Below are 19,886 nucleotides of genomic sequence, written 5' to 3'. Positions count from 1 at the left end.
TCTAGGTCTTCCTAAAGCTGCTACCTTATCTCAAAAACGTGTTTTGACTAGTTGTACCGTCGCTATGTTATCTGGTCTCTCAAGCAAAGATGTCTTCTACATCTCATTGCCTCTTTATCATAGTGGAGGACTTCTTATGGGACTACAAGGATGCATTCAAATTGGTAGGTGATAAAACTGCATTCTTTACTTAAAGCAAAATTCCAGCAATTTTCTTTTCTTTTTTTTTTTCAAATATAGGGCCCATCCTTTCCTGTTAAATAAAAAGAATGGCCAAGCACTACTGTTTTGGAAAATTTTTAGATAAGCAACTCCTACCCTAAAATTATTACATAGAACTGATATAGCGCCAACAGTTTGCGCAGTGCTTTACAACATGAGGACAAGTAGTACAGTTGCAATACAAGAAATCCGAGGAACCTGCTGGAGAGCTTACAATCTAAAAGGGAGGGTTAGGTGATACAAAAAGTAATAACTGTAGGGGATGAGCTGATATAGAAAATAAATGTACAGTTGGTAGGTGGAAGCGGAATAGGCTTCTCTAAAGAGCAGAGTTTTCAGGGATCACCTAAAAGTGGACAGAGTAGGACATAGTTGTACAGATTTGTCTAGGGAGTTCCAGGGGATGGGAGAGGCTCAGGAGAAGTCCTGAAGTCCAATATGGGAGGAGGTGACAAGGGAGCTAGGCAGCAGGATGTCTTTGGAGGAATGAAGTGAATTAATTTGGTTGGTTTTTTGAGTCTAGGTTAGTGATGTATCTGGGGGCAGAGTTGTAGATGGCTTTGTAAGTTAGTATTTTGAATTTAAGTTGTTGGGTGAGCGGAAGCCAGTGAGGAATTAGAATAAAGGGGTAGCAGACATTGAACAATTCGTAAGGTGGATCAGTCTGGCGGCAGCATTCATGATGGATTGAAGGGGGGTGGCCTATGTAAAGGTAATCTATTGAGGAGGAAGTTTCAGTCGAGGCTTAAGATAACCAGGGAGTGAATTAGAAGCTCTGTGGTGCCATTGTTTAAGAAGTGGTGTATTATGGAGATCTTGAGGAGATTTAGGTGGCAAGATTTGGGCAGTGATTGGATATGGGGTCAAAAAGAGAGTTCAGAGTCTATGATTACACCTAGCACCCTGGCATGCAGGGACAGGTAATCATTGTGCCATTGACCTTGACAGAGAAGTTGGGTAGTATTTCATTACGGATAGGTGATTTTGTTTTTTAGGGTTGTATTCAATATGTGCAAGGAGAGATCACACAAATACTTAAGTATAACATTTAAAAAAAGTAATGATAGATATAGATAAAGAAAATATAACAAGAATACCTAACTAAAGATGCTGTTTATACTATGGGTCCCTCCCGTTATATGGCATGGTGCAGAGGATCAGGATCAGACGTATGCCTGATGGCAGCTCTGAGGTGAGACAGTTATTGCAAGTTTTAGCTGTGTTATATAGAACTTGAGAATAAGGAACCTCCAACCCCACTGCAAGCAACAATGTGACCTTTTAAGGACATGGTGAGTTTACAGTGACATTCCTATAGCATGAAGTCAGCTAAGGTAACCAGACTTTGTCTTTGTATGGCACCTTAACCAAGGCTTGAAGGCATTCCAGACAACTTTAAATGAGGAAATATGTAATAAGTAAAATATTAAAACTTCAAAAATATAAAAACTAATTGTTGGACTAACAAAAGAATACCAAACTTTCCCTTTCAAGAATTCAAAAGTACAGGAGTATATCTGAACATCAGACTTTCCTTTTTAGGAGTTTAGAACCATATAAGCTTTTCAAAGTCACTCAAATCAGGTGGTGGACAGCAGAATGAGTCTTAGGCTGGCCATACACTATACAATTTTCTTGTTCAACTTTCCTTTAGATTTACCAAAACCATGTAATATAGGGTCAAGCCTACAAACTTTCAATTTGTATGCAATCAGGCAGGCCCTTGTACTACATAGTTTAAGGTAAATCTAAAGGAAATTGAATAAGAAAATTGTATAGTGTATGGCCAGCCTTAGACATCCTGTGATCAGATCACAGCAGGTGGAACTTGCACAAACAGTTCACCTACTGATTACTAGCAAAGTCTTTATAGACAGTTGCTGCTGTCAAAAGTGTTTTTCCCCTTCTCCAATATGCTTCTAGTTGATATCAAGGCAGGTGTTGCCAAGACTCTCAGTCCAGCATTCCATAAGGAACAATAATGCCCATATAGGCCATTAAAGATTTCTGAACGGGTAAATCAAGGATCCCTTGTGACCTGGCCTAACACTAAAGATGGAGTATTGTTACAGGAACACCACCCATTTCCCACCTGAATTCTACACTACTCTGTATCTAAACTAAACTGTGTCCAACTATAGGCCCAACTTCGATCTACCTAATGTGTGTGTTTCTTTTCTGTACTCTGGTCTTCTCCGACACTCAAGACATTTTGGCAGGCTAACTGGCTCTTGCCTACACTGACCCCAGTATGTGTGTGTAAATTGCCCATTCATATTTGTCACCATATTCTACATGCCAGTCTCAAACCCAAACAATCGGGGAGGATTGAGAAAAACGGAACCTGTAAACCTATTTCATAATAATTTATCAAGGAGATTTATGAAAACTCAAGTGTATTAAACGTGATGCACTATAACACCTCATTGTATCCATTGCAAAATCGTGGTTATCTTTGATCGGGATTATTATATAAACCCAAACCAATGACTGTGAGTAGACATAAGATTACTTTTACCTTAATGAATGATATACAGCTGCAAGAAAAAGTATGTAAATCCTTTGGAATGATATAGATTTCTGCACAAATTGGTCATAAAATGTGATCTGATCATCATCTAAGTCACAACAATAGACAATCACAGTCTGCTTAAACTAATAACACACAAAGAATGAAATGTTGCCATTAGTGTTGAGCGAACACGGACTGTATTATTCGTGTTCGTACCGAATAATTGGATTTTTTGTACCCGAACACGGACACGGACACTTTACTGTATGTTCGGGTAAAAATCCGTGTTCGGTCGTTTTATTTCCGGGTTTTGCATGCTTTGGCGCTCTTTTCATGGCGGGCTTTCAACAGCCAATCAACAATCGTTTAACTGGTGTGCCTTAAGCCATCCCAGCCATGCCTGCAAATGTCTCAGTAGCTGTGATTGGCCGTCTGAAGCATGTGACCAAGTCTTTATAAGTTCGAGGCAGCCGCAGCGGCGTCATTATGCTGCTTAGATTCAGGGACAGAGCACACATCAACGTGCTGGCTGCTGATTAGGGAAAGATAGGCAGGAAAAAACCATTTGTGTCCGGATAGAATTGAGGGACAGGTCGGAGTGTTTAGGCAGGGCGAGTTGTAGGCATTTTAGGGATAGAGTCTGCTGAATTATAGGGTCAGTGTCTTCTACAAACTACAATCGATATTGCTGTGTGGGGGGTGGGGTCTGCACTCAATCCTGATCTACGATCTCTTCTCAATCCTGTTAGGGACAGAGTCTGCTGAATTTTAGGGAAACTGTGTTCTACAAACTACAATCGATATTGCTGTGTGGTGTGGGATTGGAGATAGGCAGGTGTCAGTGATCCACATCCATTTTTCTGTGTGTGAGCTGCAGTGAACACAATCTTTTTGGGCTGCAGTGAACACAATCTTTTTGGGCTGCAGTGAACACAATCTTTTTGGGCTGCAGTGAACACAATCTTTTTGGGCTGCAGTGAACACAATCTTTTTGGGCTGCAGTGAACACAATCTTTTTGGGGTGCAGTGAACAAAATCTTTTTGGGGTGCAGTGAACACAATCCTTTTTGGTGTGCAGTGAACACAATCTTTGTGGGGTGCAGTGAACAAAATCCTTTGTGGGGTGCAGTGAACACAATCTTTTTGGGGTGCAGTGAACAAAATCCTTTTTGGGGTGCAGTGAACAACATCCTTTTTGGGGTGCAGTGAACACAATCTTTTTGGGGTGCAGTGAACAAAATCCTTTGTGGGGTGCAGTGAACACAATCTTTTTGGGGTGCAGTGAACACAATCTTTTTGGGGTGGAGTGAACAACATCCTTTTTGGGGTGCAGTGAACAAAATCCTTTTTGGGGTGCAGTGAACAAAATCATTTTTGGGGTGCAGTGAACACAATCTTTTTGGGGTGCAGTGAACACAATCTTTGTGGGGTGCAGTGAACACAATCTTTTTGGGGTGGAGTGAACAACATCCTTTTTGGGGTGCAGTGAACAACATCCTTTTTGGGGTGCAGTGAACACAATCTTTTTGGGGTGCAGTGAACACAATCTTTGTGGGGTACAGTGAACAGAATCTTTGTGGGGTGCAGTGAACACAATCTTTGGGGGGTACAGTGAACACAATCTTTGTGAGGTGCAGTGAACACAATCTTTGTGGGGTGCAGTGAACACAATCATTGTGGGGTGCAGTGAACTCAATCTTTGTGGGGTACAGTGAACACAATCTCATACTTCTGAAGGTTTGAGGGTGCTGCCTGTTCCATACTCCCCCTACTCCTAGCCTTTTAGGGGTACAAACAATAGTAATTGGGGCCTAGTGTGGTTGTGTACGTGTGATATACATACACTTTTTTTGGATCATATTTTCTATTCCGCTATTTAATCAAAAACCTTTGGGGATCAGTTAAATTGGGGGATAGTCTGTGTTGGTACGTGTGAGAGAGATCCACCTTTCCAAGTTGTTGGGGTTCATCTCATACTTCTGAAGGTTTGAGGGTGCTGCCTGTTCCATACTCCCCCTACTCCTAGCCTTTTAGGGGTACAAACAATAGTAATTGGGGCCTAGTGTGGTTGTGTACGTGTGATATACATACACTTTTTTGGGATCATATTTTCTATTCCGCTATTTAATCAAAAACCTTTGGGGATCAGTTAAATTGGGGGATAGTCTGTGTTGGTACGTGTGAGAGAGATCCACCTTTCCAAGTTGTTGGGGTTCATCTCATACTTCTGAAGGTTTGAGGGTGCTGCCTGTTCCATACCCCCCCTACTCCTCATCTAGCCTTTTAGGGGTACAAACAATAGTAATTGGGGCCTAGTGTGGTTGTGTACGTGTGATATACATACACTTTTTTTGGATCATATTTTCTATTCCGCTATTTAATCAAAAACCTTTGGGGATCAGTTAAATTGGGGGATAGTCTGTGTCGGTACGTGTGAGAGAGATCCACCTTTCCAAGTTGTTGGGGTTCATCTCATACTTCTGAAGGTTTGAGGGTGCTGCCTGTTCCATACCCCCCCTACTCCTCATCTAGCCTTTTAGGGGTACAAACAATAGTAATTGGGGCCTAGTGTGGTTGTGTACGTGCGAGATACATACACTTTTTTTGATCATATTTCCTATTCCGCTATTCAATAAAAACCTTTGAGGATCAATTGAATTGCGGGATAGTCTGTGTCGGTACGTGTGAGAGAGATCCACCTTTCCAAGTTGTTGGGGTTCATCTCATACTTCTGAAGGTTTGAGGGTGCTGCCTGTTCCATACTCCCCCTACTCCTCATCTAGCCTTTTAGGGGTACAAACAATAGTAATTGGGGCCCAGTGTGGTTGTGTACGTGTGATATACATACACTTTTTTGGGATCATATTTTCTATTCCGCTATTTAATCAAAAACCTTTGGGGATCAGTTAAATTGGGGGATAGTCTGTGTCGGTACGTGTGAGAGAGATCCACCTTTCCAAGTTGTTGGGGTTCATCTCATACTTCTTAAGGTTTGAGGGTGCTGCCTGTTCCATACCCCCCCTACTCCTCATCTAGCCTTTTAGGGGTACAAACAATAGTAATTGGGGCCTAGTGTGGTTGTGTACGTGCGAGATACATACACTTTTTTTGATCATATTTCCTATTCCGCTATTCAATAAAAACCTTTGAGGATCAATTGAATTGCGGGATAGTCTGTGTCGGTACGTGTGAGAGAGATCCACCTTTCCAAGTTGTTGGGGTTCATCTCATACTTCTGAAGGTTTGAGGGTGCTGCCTGTTCCATACTCCCCCTACTCCTCATCTAGCCTTTTAGGGGTACAAACAATAGTAATTGGGGCCTAGTGTGGTTGTGTACGTGTGATATACATACACTTTTTTTGGATCATATTTTCTATTCCGCTATTTAATCAAAAACCTTTGGGGATCAGTTAAATTGGGGGATAGTCTGTGTTGGTACGTGTGAGAGAGATCCACCTTTCCAAGTTGTTGGGGTTCATCTCATACTTCTGAAGGTTTGAGGGTGCTGCCTGTTCCATACTCCCCCTACTCCTCATCTAGCCTTTTAGGGGTACAAACAATAGTAATTGGGGCCCAGTGTGGTTGTGTACGTGTGATATACATACACTTTTTTGGGATCATATTTTCTATTCCGCTATTTAATCAAAAACCTTTGGGGATCAGTTAAATTGGGGGATAGTCTGTGTCGGTACGTGTGAGAGAGATCCACCTTTCCAAGTTGTTGGGGTTCATCTCATACTTCTGAAGGTTTGAGGGTGCTGCCTGTTCCATACCCCCCCTACTCCTCATCTAGCCTTTTAGGGGTACAAACAATAGTAATTGGGGCCTAGTGTGGTTGTGTACGTGTGATATACATACACTTTTTTTGGATCATATTTTCTATTCCGCTATTTAATCAAAAACCTTTGGGGATCAGTTAAATTGGGGGATAGTCTGTGTCGGTACGTGTGAGAGAGATCCACCTTTCCAAGTTGTTGGGGTTCATCTCATACTTCTGAAGGTTTGAGGGTGCTGCCTGTTCCATACCCCCCCTACTCCTCATCTAGCCTTTTAGGGGTACAAACAATAGTAATTGGGGCCTAGTGTGGTTGTGTACGTGCGAGATACATACACTTTTTTTGATCATATTTCCTATTCCGCTATTCAATAAAAACCTTTGAGGATCAATTGAATTGCGGGATAGTCTGTGTCGGTACGTGTGAGAGAGATCCACCTTTCCAAGTTGTTGGGGTTCATCTCATACTTCTGAAGGTTTGAGGGTGCTGCCTGTTCCATACTCCCCCTACTCCTCATCTAGCCTTTTAGGGGTACAAACAATAGTAATTGGGGCCCAGTGTGGTTGTGTACGTGTGATATACATACACTTTTTTTGGATCATATTTTCTATTCCGCTATTTAATTTAACTGGGCCTCCATGCGAGACCTGTGTGCCTTGTTGCGCTGTTTTGAGTACTCCACCAACATGGCCAGTGGCAATGACGCCGTTCTCAGCTTAACTATCCCACTTCTATGCCTCCTTGAAAAAACAATTCGGGCGATGATGGAAGAGGATGTGGCACAGGATGAGGAGGAGGAGGAGGATGAAGAGGTAACATTTCCAAGGCTTTCAGGGCAGTCATTCGCAAGGGGCTCCGAGGGTGGGTTCCTGCACACGCAAACGCCAGGGACGCAATTGTCCAGCAGGGGCACAGTTCTGGAGGATGAGGAGGATGAGGAGGAGGAGGAGCTGGAGGAGGAGATGGAACCATGTTCACAGCAGGGTGGCACCCAGGCCAGCTCATGGCCATCACTGGTGCGTGGCTGGGGGGATACAGAGGACACGGACGATACACCTCCCACAGAGGACAGCCTTTCGTTGCCTCTGGGCAGCCTGGCACACATGAGCGATTACATGCTGCAGTGTCTCCACAACGACCGCCGAGTTGCCCACATTCTAACTTGTGCTGATTACTGGGTGGCCACGCTGCTGGATCCCCGTTACAAGGACAACGTACCGTCCTTAATTCACTCACTGGAGCGCGATCGCAAGATGCGCGAGTACAAGCGCACGCTGGTAGACGCCATGCTGCTGGCATTCCCATCTGACAGCGGGGCCACAGTGGAAGCACAAGGCAGAGGAGGAGGAGGAGGAGGTCGCCAACGCAACCAGGGCACCGCCAGCACCTCAGAAGGCAGGGTTAGCATGGCCGAAATGTGGAAAAGCTTTGTCAGCACGCCACAACAAACAGCAGCACCAGCAGCTCAGATGGAACGTCTTAGCAGGAGGCAGCATTTTACCAACATGGTGGAGCAGTATGTGTGCACACGCCTACATGTAGTGAATGACGGGTCTGCCCCCTTCAACTTCTGGGTCTCCAAATTGGGCACATGGCTTGAGCTTGCCCTTTACGCCTTGGAGGTGCTGGCGTGCCCTGCAGCCAGTGTATTATCTGAACGGGTATTTAGCACGGCTGGGGGCGTTATAACAGACAAGCGCAGCCGCCTGTCCAGAGACAATGTGGACAAGCTCACGTTCATTAAAATGAACCAGGCATGGATCCCACGGGACTTTTCCGTACCTTATGCAGAATAGCAATGGATACCGACCTTACCCACCCATTGTTCCATTTTTGCTCTTTCTCACTCTTTTGGGGTGTACCCTCATTTAAAATTTTTGAAAAGAAGCAGTGTTGGCTACCTCGTCCTCCTCCTCAGGGCCAGATTAATGTAGGGGCTATTGGAGCTGCAGCTCCAGGCCCCTACCTTTTATATAGGCCCCGGGTTGGCCATATTCACTGTTACCGCTCTTCTGTCACTTGTAAACACAGAAGTCTGGCTTCTATGCTCGCTTCCCCAGGCAGCACCCTCAGAACCTCCCCACACAGCGTGAAGGCCGGACAAGGAGGGACAGTTGGCGATGCATGGATGTGTTTATGGGCTTCAGAGACAGCATCCCATGTTGAATTAGGCATGCATGGCTGCACCCTTCCTCCTCTGGGTGCATGGCAAGGCACGGCCCTTAAGGCCCTTCAAAATCCTCAGCACCAAGCCCATGATGCTGTTAATCCGGCCCTGGTCCTCCTCCACCGCCGCTTCCACCTACACCGCCCATAGGTGTGCGCAGCCTATTGCATTAAGGTGTGCACCCCAAAGTTGAAATACACATGCATGTGTTTGCCAGCAGGGAGAGTAATGTATCGGGGCCATGTACCTGTAGGCAAGGAGAAATAGAGCAGAGCAGGTCCCAGGGAGATCTTTCCCATCTCCTCACTGGCAATGCTATGTGCCCTAGGTGATTAGGGTGTGCCCAGGCACACCCAGCACACCCTGTGCGCACGCCTATGTCACCGCCACATCCACCACCACCTCAACCTCCCTCCTACTCCATATGGGCCTCGTCCTTCAGAGATGAAGAAGAACATTGTTTTATTTTTCTGTTTTTTTTTTGTTGTTTTAAGTTATTTCCCTATCCACATTTGTTTGCAGAGCACTTGCCATGCTCTTAATTACGTTTTGCTGCCATTTGCAGCACTCTAGCCCTTTCCTTTGGTGTTTTAGAGCCATTTTAGTGCCTTAAAGTTCGGGTCCCCATTGACTTCAATGGGGTTCGGTGTCCGGGAAAAGTTCGGTAAAAGTCCGGGACACGGACCCGGACTTTTTTTTAAAGTTCGGCCGAACCCGTCGAACACGGACATCTAGGTGTTCGCTCAACCCTAGTTGCCATGTTTTTATTGAACACACCATGTAAACATTCACAGTGCAGATGGAAAAAGTATGTGAACCCTTGGATTTAATAACTGGTTGAACCTCCTTTGGCAGCAATAACTTCAACCAAACGTTTCTAGTAGTTGCAGATCAGACGTGCACAACGGTCAAGAGTAATTCTTGACCATTCCTCTTTACAGAACTGTTTCAGTTCAGCGATATTCATGGGATGTCTGGTGTGAATTGCTTTCTTGAGGTCATGCCACAGCATCTCAATCGGGTTGATGTCAGGACTCTAACTGGGCCACTTCAGAAGGTGTATTTTCTTCTGTTTAAGCCATTCTGTTGATTTACTTCTTTGCTTTTGGTCATTGTCCTGTTGCAACACCCATCTTCTGTTGAGCTTCAGCTGGTAGACAGATGGCCTTAAGTTCTCCTGTAAAATGTCTTGATAAACTTGGGAATTCATTTTTCCTTTGATGATAGAAATCTGTCCAGGCCCTGACGCAGCAAAGCAGCCCCTAACCATGATGCCCCCACCACCATACTTCACAGTTGGGATGAGGTTTTGATGTTGGTGTGCTGTGCCTCTTTTTTGCCACACATAGTGTTGTGTGTTTCTTCCAAACAACTCAACTTTGGTTTCATCTGTCTACAGAATATTTTGCCAGTACTGCTGTGGAACATCCAGATGCTCTTGTGCAAACTGTAAACGTGCAGCAATGTTTTGTTTGGACAGCAGTGACTTCCTCTGTGGTATCCTCCCATGAAATCCATTCTTGTTTAGTGTTTTACGTATTGTAGATTCGCTAACAGGGATGTTAGCATTTGCTAGTGACTTTTGTAAGTCTTTAGCTGACACTCTAGGATTCTTCTTCACCTCATTGAGCAGTCTGCGCTGTGCTCTTGCAGTCATCTTTACAGGAAGGCCACTCCAAGGGAGAGTAGCAGCAGTGCTGAACTTTCTCCATATATAGACAATTTGTCTTACCGTGGACTGATGAACAGCAAGGCTTTTGGAGATACTTTTATAACCCTTTCCAGCTTAATGCAAGTGAACAATTCTTAATCGTAGGTCTTCTGAGAGCTCTTTTGTGCTAGGCATCATTCATATTAGGCAATGCTTCTTGTGAAAAGCAAACCCAGAACTGGTGTGTGTTTTTTATAGGGCAGGGCAGCTGTAACCAACACCTCCAATCTCATCTCATTGATTGTACTCCAGTTGGCTGACATCTCACTCCAATTAGCTCTTGGAGATGTCGTTAGTCTAGGGGTTCACATACTTTTTCCACCTGCACTGTGAATGTTTACATGGTGTGTTCAATAAAAACATGGCAACATTTCATTCTTTGTGTGTTGCTAGTTTAAGCAGACTGTGATTGTCTATTGTTGTGACTTAGATGATGATCAGATCACATTTTATGACCAATTTGTGCAGAAATCCATATCATTCCAAAGGGTTCACATACTTTTTCTTGCAGCTGTAATTAGCTTAAATTCAAACTGTCATTCATGTAGAAAAATGTTCTTCAAACATACCAATTGTATGTAAAACCCAAGTTAAACCTTTAAACTAAGAGCATTTTACTTGTATTTTACTCTTTCTCCCTGTACTGTGCACATCCCCAAAGGCAGAGCATCCATCCCCCCAGATATCTCACCCCATGAGGCAGGTCCAACAACCCAACCCTCATCACCCAGGGCACAACAGGCGAAAATTAATCTGTCCAGGCCTAGTACATAGGCCTACCATACATCCCCAAGCTGAATGACGGGGCCAATGTATGCTAGCTTGGCTCCTCTTGTGTCCTAAACTCTAACTGCAGTCTGCAAAAGAGCATATATAGCAAAACAGCATGTCTTTATTTAATCCATTACAGCATAATTTCTTGATATTCTTCTAAACAAAATGTATATAGAATATACAAAAAAATAACTTCCTCTTAATATCCTAAGGAGAGCGGATATCATAACCAGTACTCTCCTTTTAACCTTATTTATACAGTATAAATATATTTATATTTTGAATCCATGTGTGTGTGTGTATATAGTATATATACTGTGTATATGTATGTATATGTGTGTGTGTGTATATATATATATATATATATATATATAGTGGGGGAAATAATTTCTCTTTCATTGATGGACACAGCTCCTGATTCTTCTTAACCATTGGGTTATACTGCCCCCTACAGGAGTAGGACACTAGGCAGGAAAAAGCTTGACTACGCCTTTGGGCAAACCAAGGGGGTATACACCCACTCTCAGCTATAGACTATAGGTTTTTTCTGCCTAGTCAGGAGTAAGGACCTAGTTCCTTGCTGGGATCTCTGGTTCTGGCAATTTTTTTCCTTTTAAATGGAACTTTTTCCTGACTTTGTTATTTTGTTCCTGTGAGAATCTACAATCAACTGCCGGACTGGGCGACAGACTGAATAATCTAGACCCAGAGGGTCCCCTCAGTCTGGCCAGCAAGCACGCGCAGGTCTCAGCTCCGTATTAGGTCAGCTGCGCCACTGGACGGGGGCTGGTCTGCCAGTTAAATATCTCACAAGGGCGCATACGACCTGGCCTCGTCCTGAGTCGCAGCATTCCTCCTGGCCGACAGCCCCCCATTCTGATGGAGCGGTGGTCTGTCCGGAGCGGTGCCCATCCTGTTTCCTGGTATGGCAATTAGCTGTCCCCCCTCCTCCCCTGGAGGGTTTTGGGATGGACGTGGGTTCCCCTACTTCCATCCAGCCCCTCTAAGATTTTGGTGGTCACTGTGGATCTTTCGAGCACCCCCTCCCTGGTGAGGTTATGAGCTGGCTTCTGCCACATTCCCTACTAGGCCATCTGGGCAGCTTGTGGCCTCCTTTGGAAGGGGTGGCACTGTGGGGGTGATTTATTTTTTGATGGCAGCCATGCCGCCATTATTTTGGAGGGCACCTGCCCCTTTTTTAGCACTGAGGGACCATCAGGGTACCCTGCCTGCGCATCCGCGTCACAGCTGGCACCCCCTTCTAAGGGGCTATTTCCTATTAGGGGGCCTCTATGGAGGGGCTCCAGGGCAACCCTTTTGTTTTTCTTGCGGTGTCCAGAAGGTGGTCCATTTGTGGGCCCTTGGTCGGCGTCCCCTTTGCGGTATCGCAGTCGACGGCCCTCCCCTGATTGTTATTTTTCCGGGTGAGCTTATTATATAGCACCCCCCGCCCTCCCCTACCTCATCTGTCTCATCAGATGCTGAATCTGTTTGGGCCGCTGCAAACGCGAGTCACCCTACTGGGTCTGCGTCCACGCACCCTGAGTGGTCAGAAAGTGAGGATGATTCCTCTGCTCCTCTAGCTACGCTTGAAAAGGCACTGGTAGATGCACTGATTGTGTCAGTGTGTGAAATTTGAAAGATAGTGGAGATGCTGCGTCGGAGGCGGCGGTCCCTTTTGGCACCACAGGCCCTCCACAGTGGTGAAGGTGTTCCCCTTTCCCGCTTACTTTGACATATTGTCACAAAACAGTGGGGTTGTCCAAAACACACTCTTGTGGTCCCTAATCATTTTGCTATGCGGTATCCTTATGAGGATTCTCTACTTAAAATGTGGACGGTCCCATCTGTAGTGGACTCGCCGGTTTCCAGGTTAAATAAGGCTACCTTCATTCCTGATGAGGAGTCCACGGCCTTTAAAGATCCAGTTGATAGGAGAGTGGATGCTCTGGCCCGCCATATGTTCACTGTGGCTGGTTCGGCACTTAGGCCAATATTTTCTATTGCCTTATTGTCCTGGAGTGGCAAACTCTGACAGGGTGGGATAAACTTTTATGCCGGGCCTGGAGGGGAAACCACTTCCCCCTGCGTTTGCAGAGCTGGCAGATCAGTTGGCCGGGGGGCTACAGTTTATCTGTGATGCCTCTTTGGATGTGACTCCTTTTTGATTTTTAGACTGGCTGTATCAGCAGTGGTTCCAAGAGGACCTGGTCTGGCAAGCAACGAGCGGGCTCTTCTAGACCTGTTGACAAGGCTTCCTCTGCATGAAGGGGCACCCTCACCTGTATCTGGGGTGGGGGGATGCCTTCGCTGGTTTCTGGATCTGTTGACCTCCTTGGTACAGGACAAGTGGGTCCACAAAGTAATTTGGTCCGGCTACAAGATTGAGTTTTGGTCTTATCCTCCGGAAAGGTTCTTCCCTTCCGACCTGCACTTGTCCCCAGATCACTTACGGGGTCTCTTTGGGGCAGTGCAAGATTTGTTACTTCAAGGGGTGATTGTCCCGGTTCGGACTTCAGAAAGTTTTCAGGGGTTTTACTCAAACCTCTTTACTGTTCCCAGGAAGAAAGGCAGGGTACATCCACTTCTGGACCTCAAGGCGCTAAACTGCTTTGTTTGGGTACAGAAGTTCCAAATAGAGTCCATTTGCACGGTAGTGGCATCCCTACATCAGAGGATTTTCTTGCTTCTTTTAGCATCAAGGACGCCTACCTTCACATTCCAATATGTGGTGGTCATCAGCGATTCCTTCGCTTTGCCGTGGACGAGGAGTATTATCCGTTTATGGCTTTACCCTTTGATCTCGCCTCGTGTCTTCACAAAATTGTTGGCCCCGTTGCTAGCATTGTTGTGTCAGCGGGGGGGATCGCGATACTGGGGCACCTGGACGATCTTCTTCTGCAAGCGGAGTCTCCCACTGCTCTGAAGGACAATTTGGAGATTACTCTGTGAAATCTGAGGGAGTTTGGTTGGATTATGAACCTTCAGAAGTCTGCTCTGGTTCTGTCCACAAAACTAGACTGTCTGGGTTTGACTCTGGACTCAGCCAGGGTTTTTTTTTCCTCTGGAAAAACTTCAGAAATTGCAGGAGGCAATTCAGCTTCTGTTGTATACACAGAGGTGGCTTGTTCGGCACTTCGACAGGGAAAATCCTTTCACCCCCTGTACTGGATGGTTGTCAACACAGATGCCAGCCTTTCCAGATGGGGAGGCATCCTCGGCACAGATTGTGCTCAGGGGGTCTGGACTCTGGAAGAGTCTAGACTGCCGATCAATGTACTGAAACTCTGAGCAATCAGACTTTGTCTGGATCATTGGACAATTTGTCTTCAGGGGTGTCTGGTACGGATTCAATCAGACAATGCCATGGCCGTAGTCTATGTCAATCATCAAGTGAGAACAAGAAGTGTCCTGGCGGCTCGGGAAGTAGCTAGCATTCTAAGGTGGGCAGATGATTCGTTCCAGCCCTCTCTGCTGTACACATTCCAAGGAAGGTGCAGAGGTTTGTGGCACAGTCTCGGATCCTCTGGCCAACGCCACAGATGCAGAAATGATTGCGGTCATACTAGTGGCTCCAGACTGGCCTCGCCAGTCTTGGTACGCCGATCTGGTACAGCTGGTCGCCTATGCTCCTTGGAGACTTCCTAAGATCTGCTGTCCTAGGGGACAATCTTCCATCCTGCTTTATTGTCGATGGCTTTAACGGCTTGGCTGTTGTAAGCCAGGTGCTGAAGGATAGAAGTTTGTCTGAATCAGTGATTCTACATTAAAGGCTAGAATATCTACCTCTACCATCGTACAGAGACAGCATATCAACCAAAAATCCAGAAAAAAACACATGATACAAATGTTATAAATTGATTTGCAGTTCAGTGAATAAAATAGGTACAGAATTTGATCCTCTACCAAATCAACAATACTTCTAACTCCCACAGACTGGCTTCAGTATGTGCTCATGTGGTACACAGTTTAGTCCTGTCAATTTAAGATGCTCCTCATCGACAATTCGTTATGTGTATAAAAGACACCTGTTCACAAAATCTTTCTTCCATTCAAACCTCATCATCATGGGCAAGATCAAAGAGCTGTCAAAGGACATCAGGGACAAGATTGCGGACCAGCACAAGTCCGGAATGGGCTAGAAGGCCATCAGAAAGAAGCTTGGTGAGACAGAGACAACTGTTGGAGCGATTATTCACGAATTGAAGAAATACAAAAGAATCATCAAATGCTCTCGGTCTGGAGCTCCATGCAACATTTTGCCTCATTGGGTAAGGATGATCATAAGAAAAGTGAGGGATCATCCCAGAACTACAAGGGATGAGCTTGTGAATGATCTCAAGGCAGTTGGGACCACAGTCATCAAACAAACCATTGGTACACCAGCATGGACTGAAATTCTGCAGCGCCTCCCTCCTCGAAAAAGCACATGCACAGACCCATCTGTAGTTTGCCAATGAACATCTAAATGATACAGAGAAGAATTGCGAGAGAGTGCTGTGGTCAGATGAAACCAAAATTTAGCTCTTTGGCATTAACTCAACTCGCTGTGTTTTGAGGATGAAAAATTCTGACTATGACCCTAAGAACACAATCTCTACAGTCAAGCTGGAAGTGGAAACATTATGCTATGGGACAGTTTCTCTGCTAAAGGTACAGGCCGAATTTTCCGCATTGAGGGACCAATGTACAGGGCCATGTATTATAAAATTTTGGATGAGAACCTTCTTCCCTCTTCCCTTCCCAGAACACTGAAGATGGGTTGTGGATGGGTCTTCCAGCATGAAAATGACCCAAAACATGCCGCCAAGGCAACAAAGGAGTGGCTCAAGAATAAGCACATTAAGGTCATGGAGTGGCCTAGCCAGTCTTCAAACCATATCCTATAGACAACTTTGAGTTGCCAAGCAACAACCAAGAAACCTTAGGGATTTAGAGAAGATCTGTAAAGAAGGGTGTACCAAAATTCCTCCGGAGATGTGTGCAAACCTAGTAACCAACTGCAAGAAATATCTTACCTCTGTGCTTGCCAATAAGGGTATCTCCACCAAGTACTAAGTCATGTTTTGCTTGGAGATCAAATACTTATTTTACTCACTGAACTGCAACTCAATTTATAACATTTGTATTGTTTGTTTTTTCTAGATTTTTGGTTGATATTCTGTCTCTATGATTTAAAATACACCTATAATAACAATTACAGACCCTTCATTTCTTTGTGTGTGGGCAAACTTACAAAATCTGCAGGGGATCAAATAATTATTTTCCCCACTGTATGTGCGTGTATAAAAAAAAAAAAAAATATATATATATATTGTGACAGGAAGTCAGGAAAATCTATGGGTGTTGTCACTGACGGGAGATATATTTCTGCTTGGTTTAGACAATTCACTAATTGCTATCAGGTGTCGGCTGCAGAGGTAGGCAGGAAGGTGTACGGAAGTTGAGAACACTTTCAGCTGTTCAGAATGAGGCAATTAAGATCTCTATAACTTGTCCAAAGGGAGTCTATTGATTGCTGTCTCCTGAGGCTGTGTAAGCTGGGGAGAGCAGTCAGATGAGAGACTTCTAAAGGTGAGGTGTTGAATTTTTTCTGTGTAAAGAAAACACAAATGGACATTTGAGTGTCTGCTGTAGAACCAGCAGGGTCTGCCCAAAGAGTAGGTTGGGAAGACTCCTTAGATAGGTTCCGGTGTGTGAGAAGGTAGACGCCCACAGTGGCCAGGATTTATTTTGTGTTTTATTTTATTTTGATGTTTTTGCTGCATGCACTGTTTTGAAGAAATTGGAAGAATAAACCATAAACTGTTGTTTTCAACCACTCCTCGGCTATCTCCCTGTGTGACGAACCCCCCCCAAAAGGGGTTATCCACACCCGCTACCGAGCTAATCCCTCACATATGGTGGAGTGCCGCGGGCAGTTAAAGTAAACCCAAAAAAATGGAGGAAATACTGAAACAACTGATTATATCGAATGCAGCCCAACAGCAGGCAAATGCAGCTCAACAGCAGGCAAATGCGGATTTTCAGCTGAGCTTTGCAGCTCAACAACAAGCTCACCGAGAGGCCATTGAAGGCGTGGAACAGAGACACCAGCAGCAAATGGAGGCCATTGTGAAACAGCTTCAGAGACCGCAGACCGAGGTTGGGAGTCAGGCCAGTAACATACCGACTTTTCGGGTAAACCACTTATTGCCAAAGATGACTACAGATGAGGACCCTGAGATGTTTCTGACCACGTTTGAAAGAACAGCGGAGAAAGAGAGTTGGCCTAAAGAACAGTGGGCTGGACTAGTGGCCCCCCTATTAGCTGGAGAAGCCCAAAAGGCATATTTTGACTTGGAACTTGCAGATGCAAAAAACTATGATCGATTAAAAGTGGAAATATTGGCACGTTTTGGGGTAACCTTGGATGTCCGTGCTCAGCGGGTCCACAATTGGAGTTATCAGCTGAAGAAACCACCCCGGTCGCAGATGTATGACCTCATCCATTTGGCTAAGAAATGGCTGCAGCCAGAAATTCTGTCCGGACCAGAAATTTTGGAGCGAGTAGTCATGGACAAATTTCTTAGGTCTCTTCCTAACACCCTGCAGAAATGGGTAAGCCATGGTGGTCCGGAAACCGCAGACAAATTAGTAGACCTGGTCGAAAGGTACCTAACAACTGAGAATTTGACCTCTTTTTCCAGAGATGCACAGACTTTTCACCCCAAGACCAGACCCTCCCCACCTATAAGTAAGACTGCGTCAGGGGATGGGGGTGGAGAGAGGATCCAAAGAGCAACTCGAGGTGTTAGTAGGACTACTACTAATGTTTGGCGAGAGCGACCTGGAAGACCCATCCCACAGGAGAGGACTGGAAGGTTGATTTGTTACCGTTGCCGGGAAGAGGGACATGTAGCAGCAGTTTGCCCAGCGGTTTGCCCAGTGGATGATGAACCCATGCATTGTGACTTTCTGACAGAGAGACGACAGTCTTTTTTTGCAACCACATACACTGCAGTAAAGGGGAATGAGAAACCTTTATATAGAATGTGTTTAGATGGTAAAGATGTTGTGGTATTGTTGGATTCAGGTAGCCTGGTTACCTTAGTGAGAAGTGATCTAGTGGTGAAAAAAAACGTACATCCTAGGAAAATGGCGGTAGTTTGTGTACATGGGGACACTCGAGAATATCCGGTGACTACAGTTTCCTTTGAAACCTCCCTCGGTAACTTGTGTCACCAAGTGGGTTTAGTTCCCAAACTGCCACATGACGCCATTGTGGGAAGGGATTTCCCAAAATTCTGGGAACTCTGGGATTGCCCAGATTCCCCAGTAGGTGGTTCTTCTGAGCCTGAACCATCTACTCCAGAATCCTCTAACTGTGAGGATTATCCTGAGTTTCCGTGCTCAGTCTTAGCCGGGGAAACACCAGTCCCTAGGGAGGAGCCTGCTACCTCAGAAGAGGAACAGCGGCCGTTAGGGTTGGATGACCTTAAAGTGCACCGAGAAAATTTTATCACTGAGCAATTGAGGGACCCCACATTGCTAAGAGCCCGGGAGAATGTAGTGAAGATAGATGGGGAGCTAGTTAACCCTGACGAGAGGATTGCCCTCCCTTACTTCATTATTGAGAGGGACCTCTTATATCGAGTGTCACAGAGGATAGAGGACACTGTTGAGCAACTGGTAGTGCCTAAACCGTACCGCAAGATGGTTTTGGAACTGGCCCATGGGCACATTCTTGGGGGACATTTGGGAGCAGAAAAAACCCGGGAGAGAATCACCCAGAGGTTTTATTGGCCTGGGATCACTAAGGAAGTGGAATTGTACTGCTCTTCCTGTCCAGTGTGTCAGATTAATGCACCCATGCCCCATTTCCGTAGTCCTTTGGTACCCCTGCCCATTATCGAGGTTCCTTTTGAGAGGATCGCCATGGATTTGGTTGGGCCCTTACTGAAGTCCACAAGAGGGCACCAGCACATCTTGGTGATAATGGATTATGCCACCCGTTACCCAGAAGCGATTCCTCTCCGAAATACCTCTGCTAAAACCATAGCCAAGGAGTTATTTCAAGTTGTCACCCGGGTGGGTCTACCTAAGGAAATCCTAACTGACCAGGGCACCCCGTTTATGTCCAGGGTGACAAGAGAACTTTGTAAACTCCTGAAAGTGACCCAGTTACGTACCTCAGTATATCACCCTCAAACAGATGGGTTAGTGGAGAGGTTTAATAAAACGTTAAAACAAATGTTGAGGAAGGTGGTGGATAAAGACGGAAAGAATTGGGATTATCTGCTCCCTTATCTGATGTTTGCCATAAGAGAGGTTCCCCAATCATCCACAGGGTTCTCTCCGTTTGAGTTGCTGTATGGGAGGCACCCCGGGGCCTACTTGACATTGCCAGGGAAACATGGGAGAGTGAGAGTTCCCCTCATCGAAGTGTGATTGAGCATGTTGCCCAAATGCAAGATAGAATTGCCCAAGTGATGCCGATTGTGAAGGCACATTTAGCCCAAGCCCAGTTGGCTCAACAAAGGATTTACAATCGTGGGGCCCAGGTCCGTTCTTTTGCACCTGGTGATAGGGTGTTGGTGTTGGTCCCCACGGTCGAAAGTAAATTCCTAGCCAAATGGCAGGGGCCCTATGAAGTATTGGAGAAAATAGGGATGGTGAATTATAAAATTAGCCAACCAGGAAGACGAAAACCTGAGCAGCTCTATCACGTGAACTTGTTAAAAC

At 45.4% G+C, this 19,886-nt stretch overlaps 1 protein-coding gene across 1 annotated transcript in view; it reads left to right on the top strand.

Moving 5' to 3' along the window:
- The window catches only part of LOC309552294 (long-chain fatty acid transport protein 2-like), a 179,278-nt gene that overhangs the window by 70,542 nt on the left and 88,850 nt on the right, over positions 1 to 19,886 (top strand). Inside the window, exon 3 of the mRNA XM_082253189.1 lies at positions 6 to 164. Coding sequence (XP_082109315.1) covers positions 6 to 164 — 159 coding nt within the window. The remainder of the gene's footprint in view (positions 1 to 5; positions 165 to 19,886) is intronic.

Source organism: Pelophylax lessonae (assembly GCF_965119305.1).
Source record: "Pelophylax lessonae genome assembly, chromosome: 4".
Taxonomy (NCBI): Eukaryota; Metazoa; Chordata; class Amphibia; order Anura; family Ranidae; genus Pelophylax; species Pelophylax lessonae.
The sequence above is the reverse complement of the archived record's forward strand: the minus strand, read 5'-3'. Positions and strand labels throughout refer to the sequence as shown.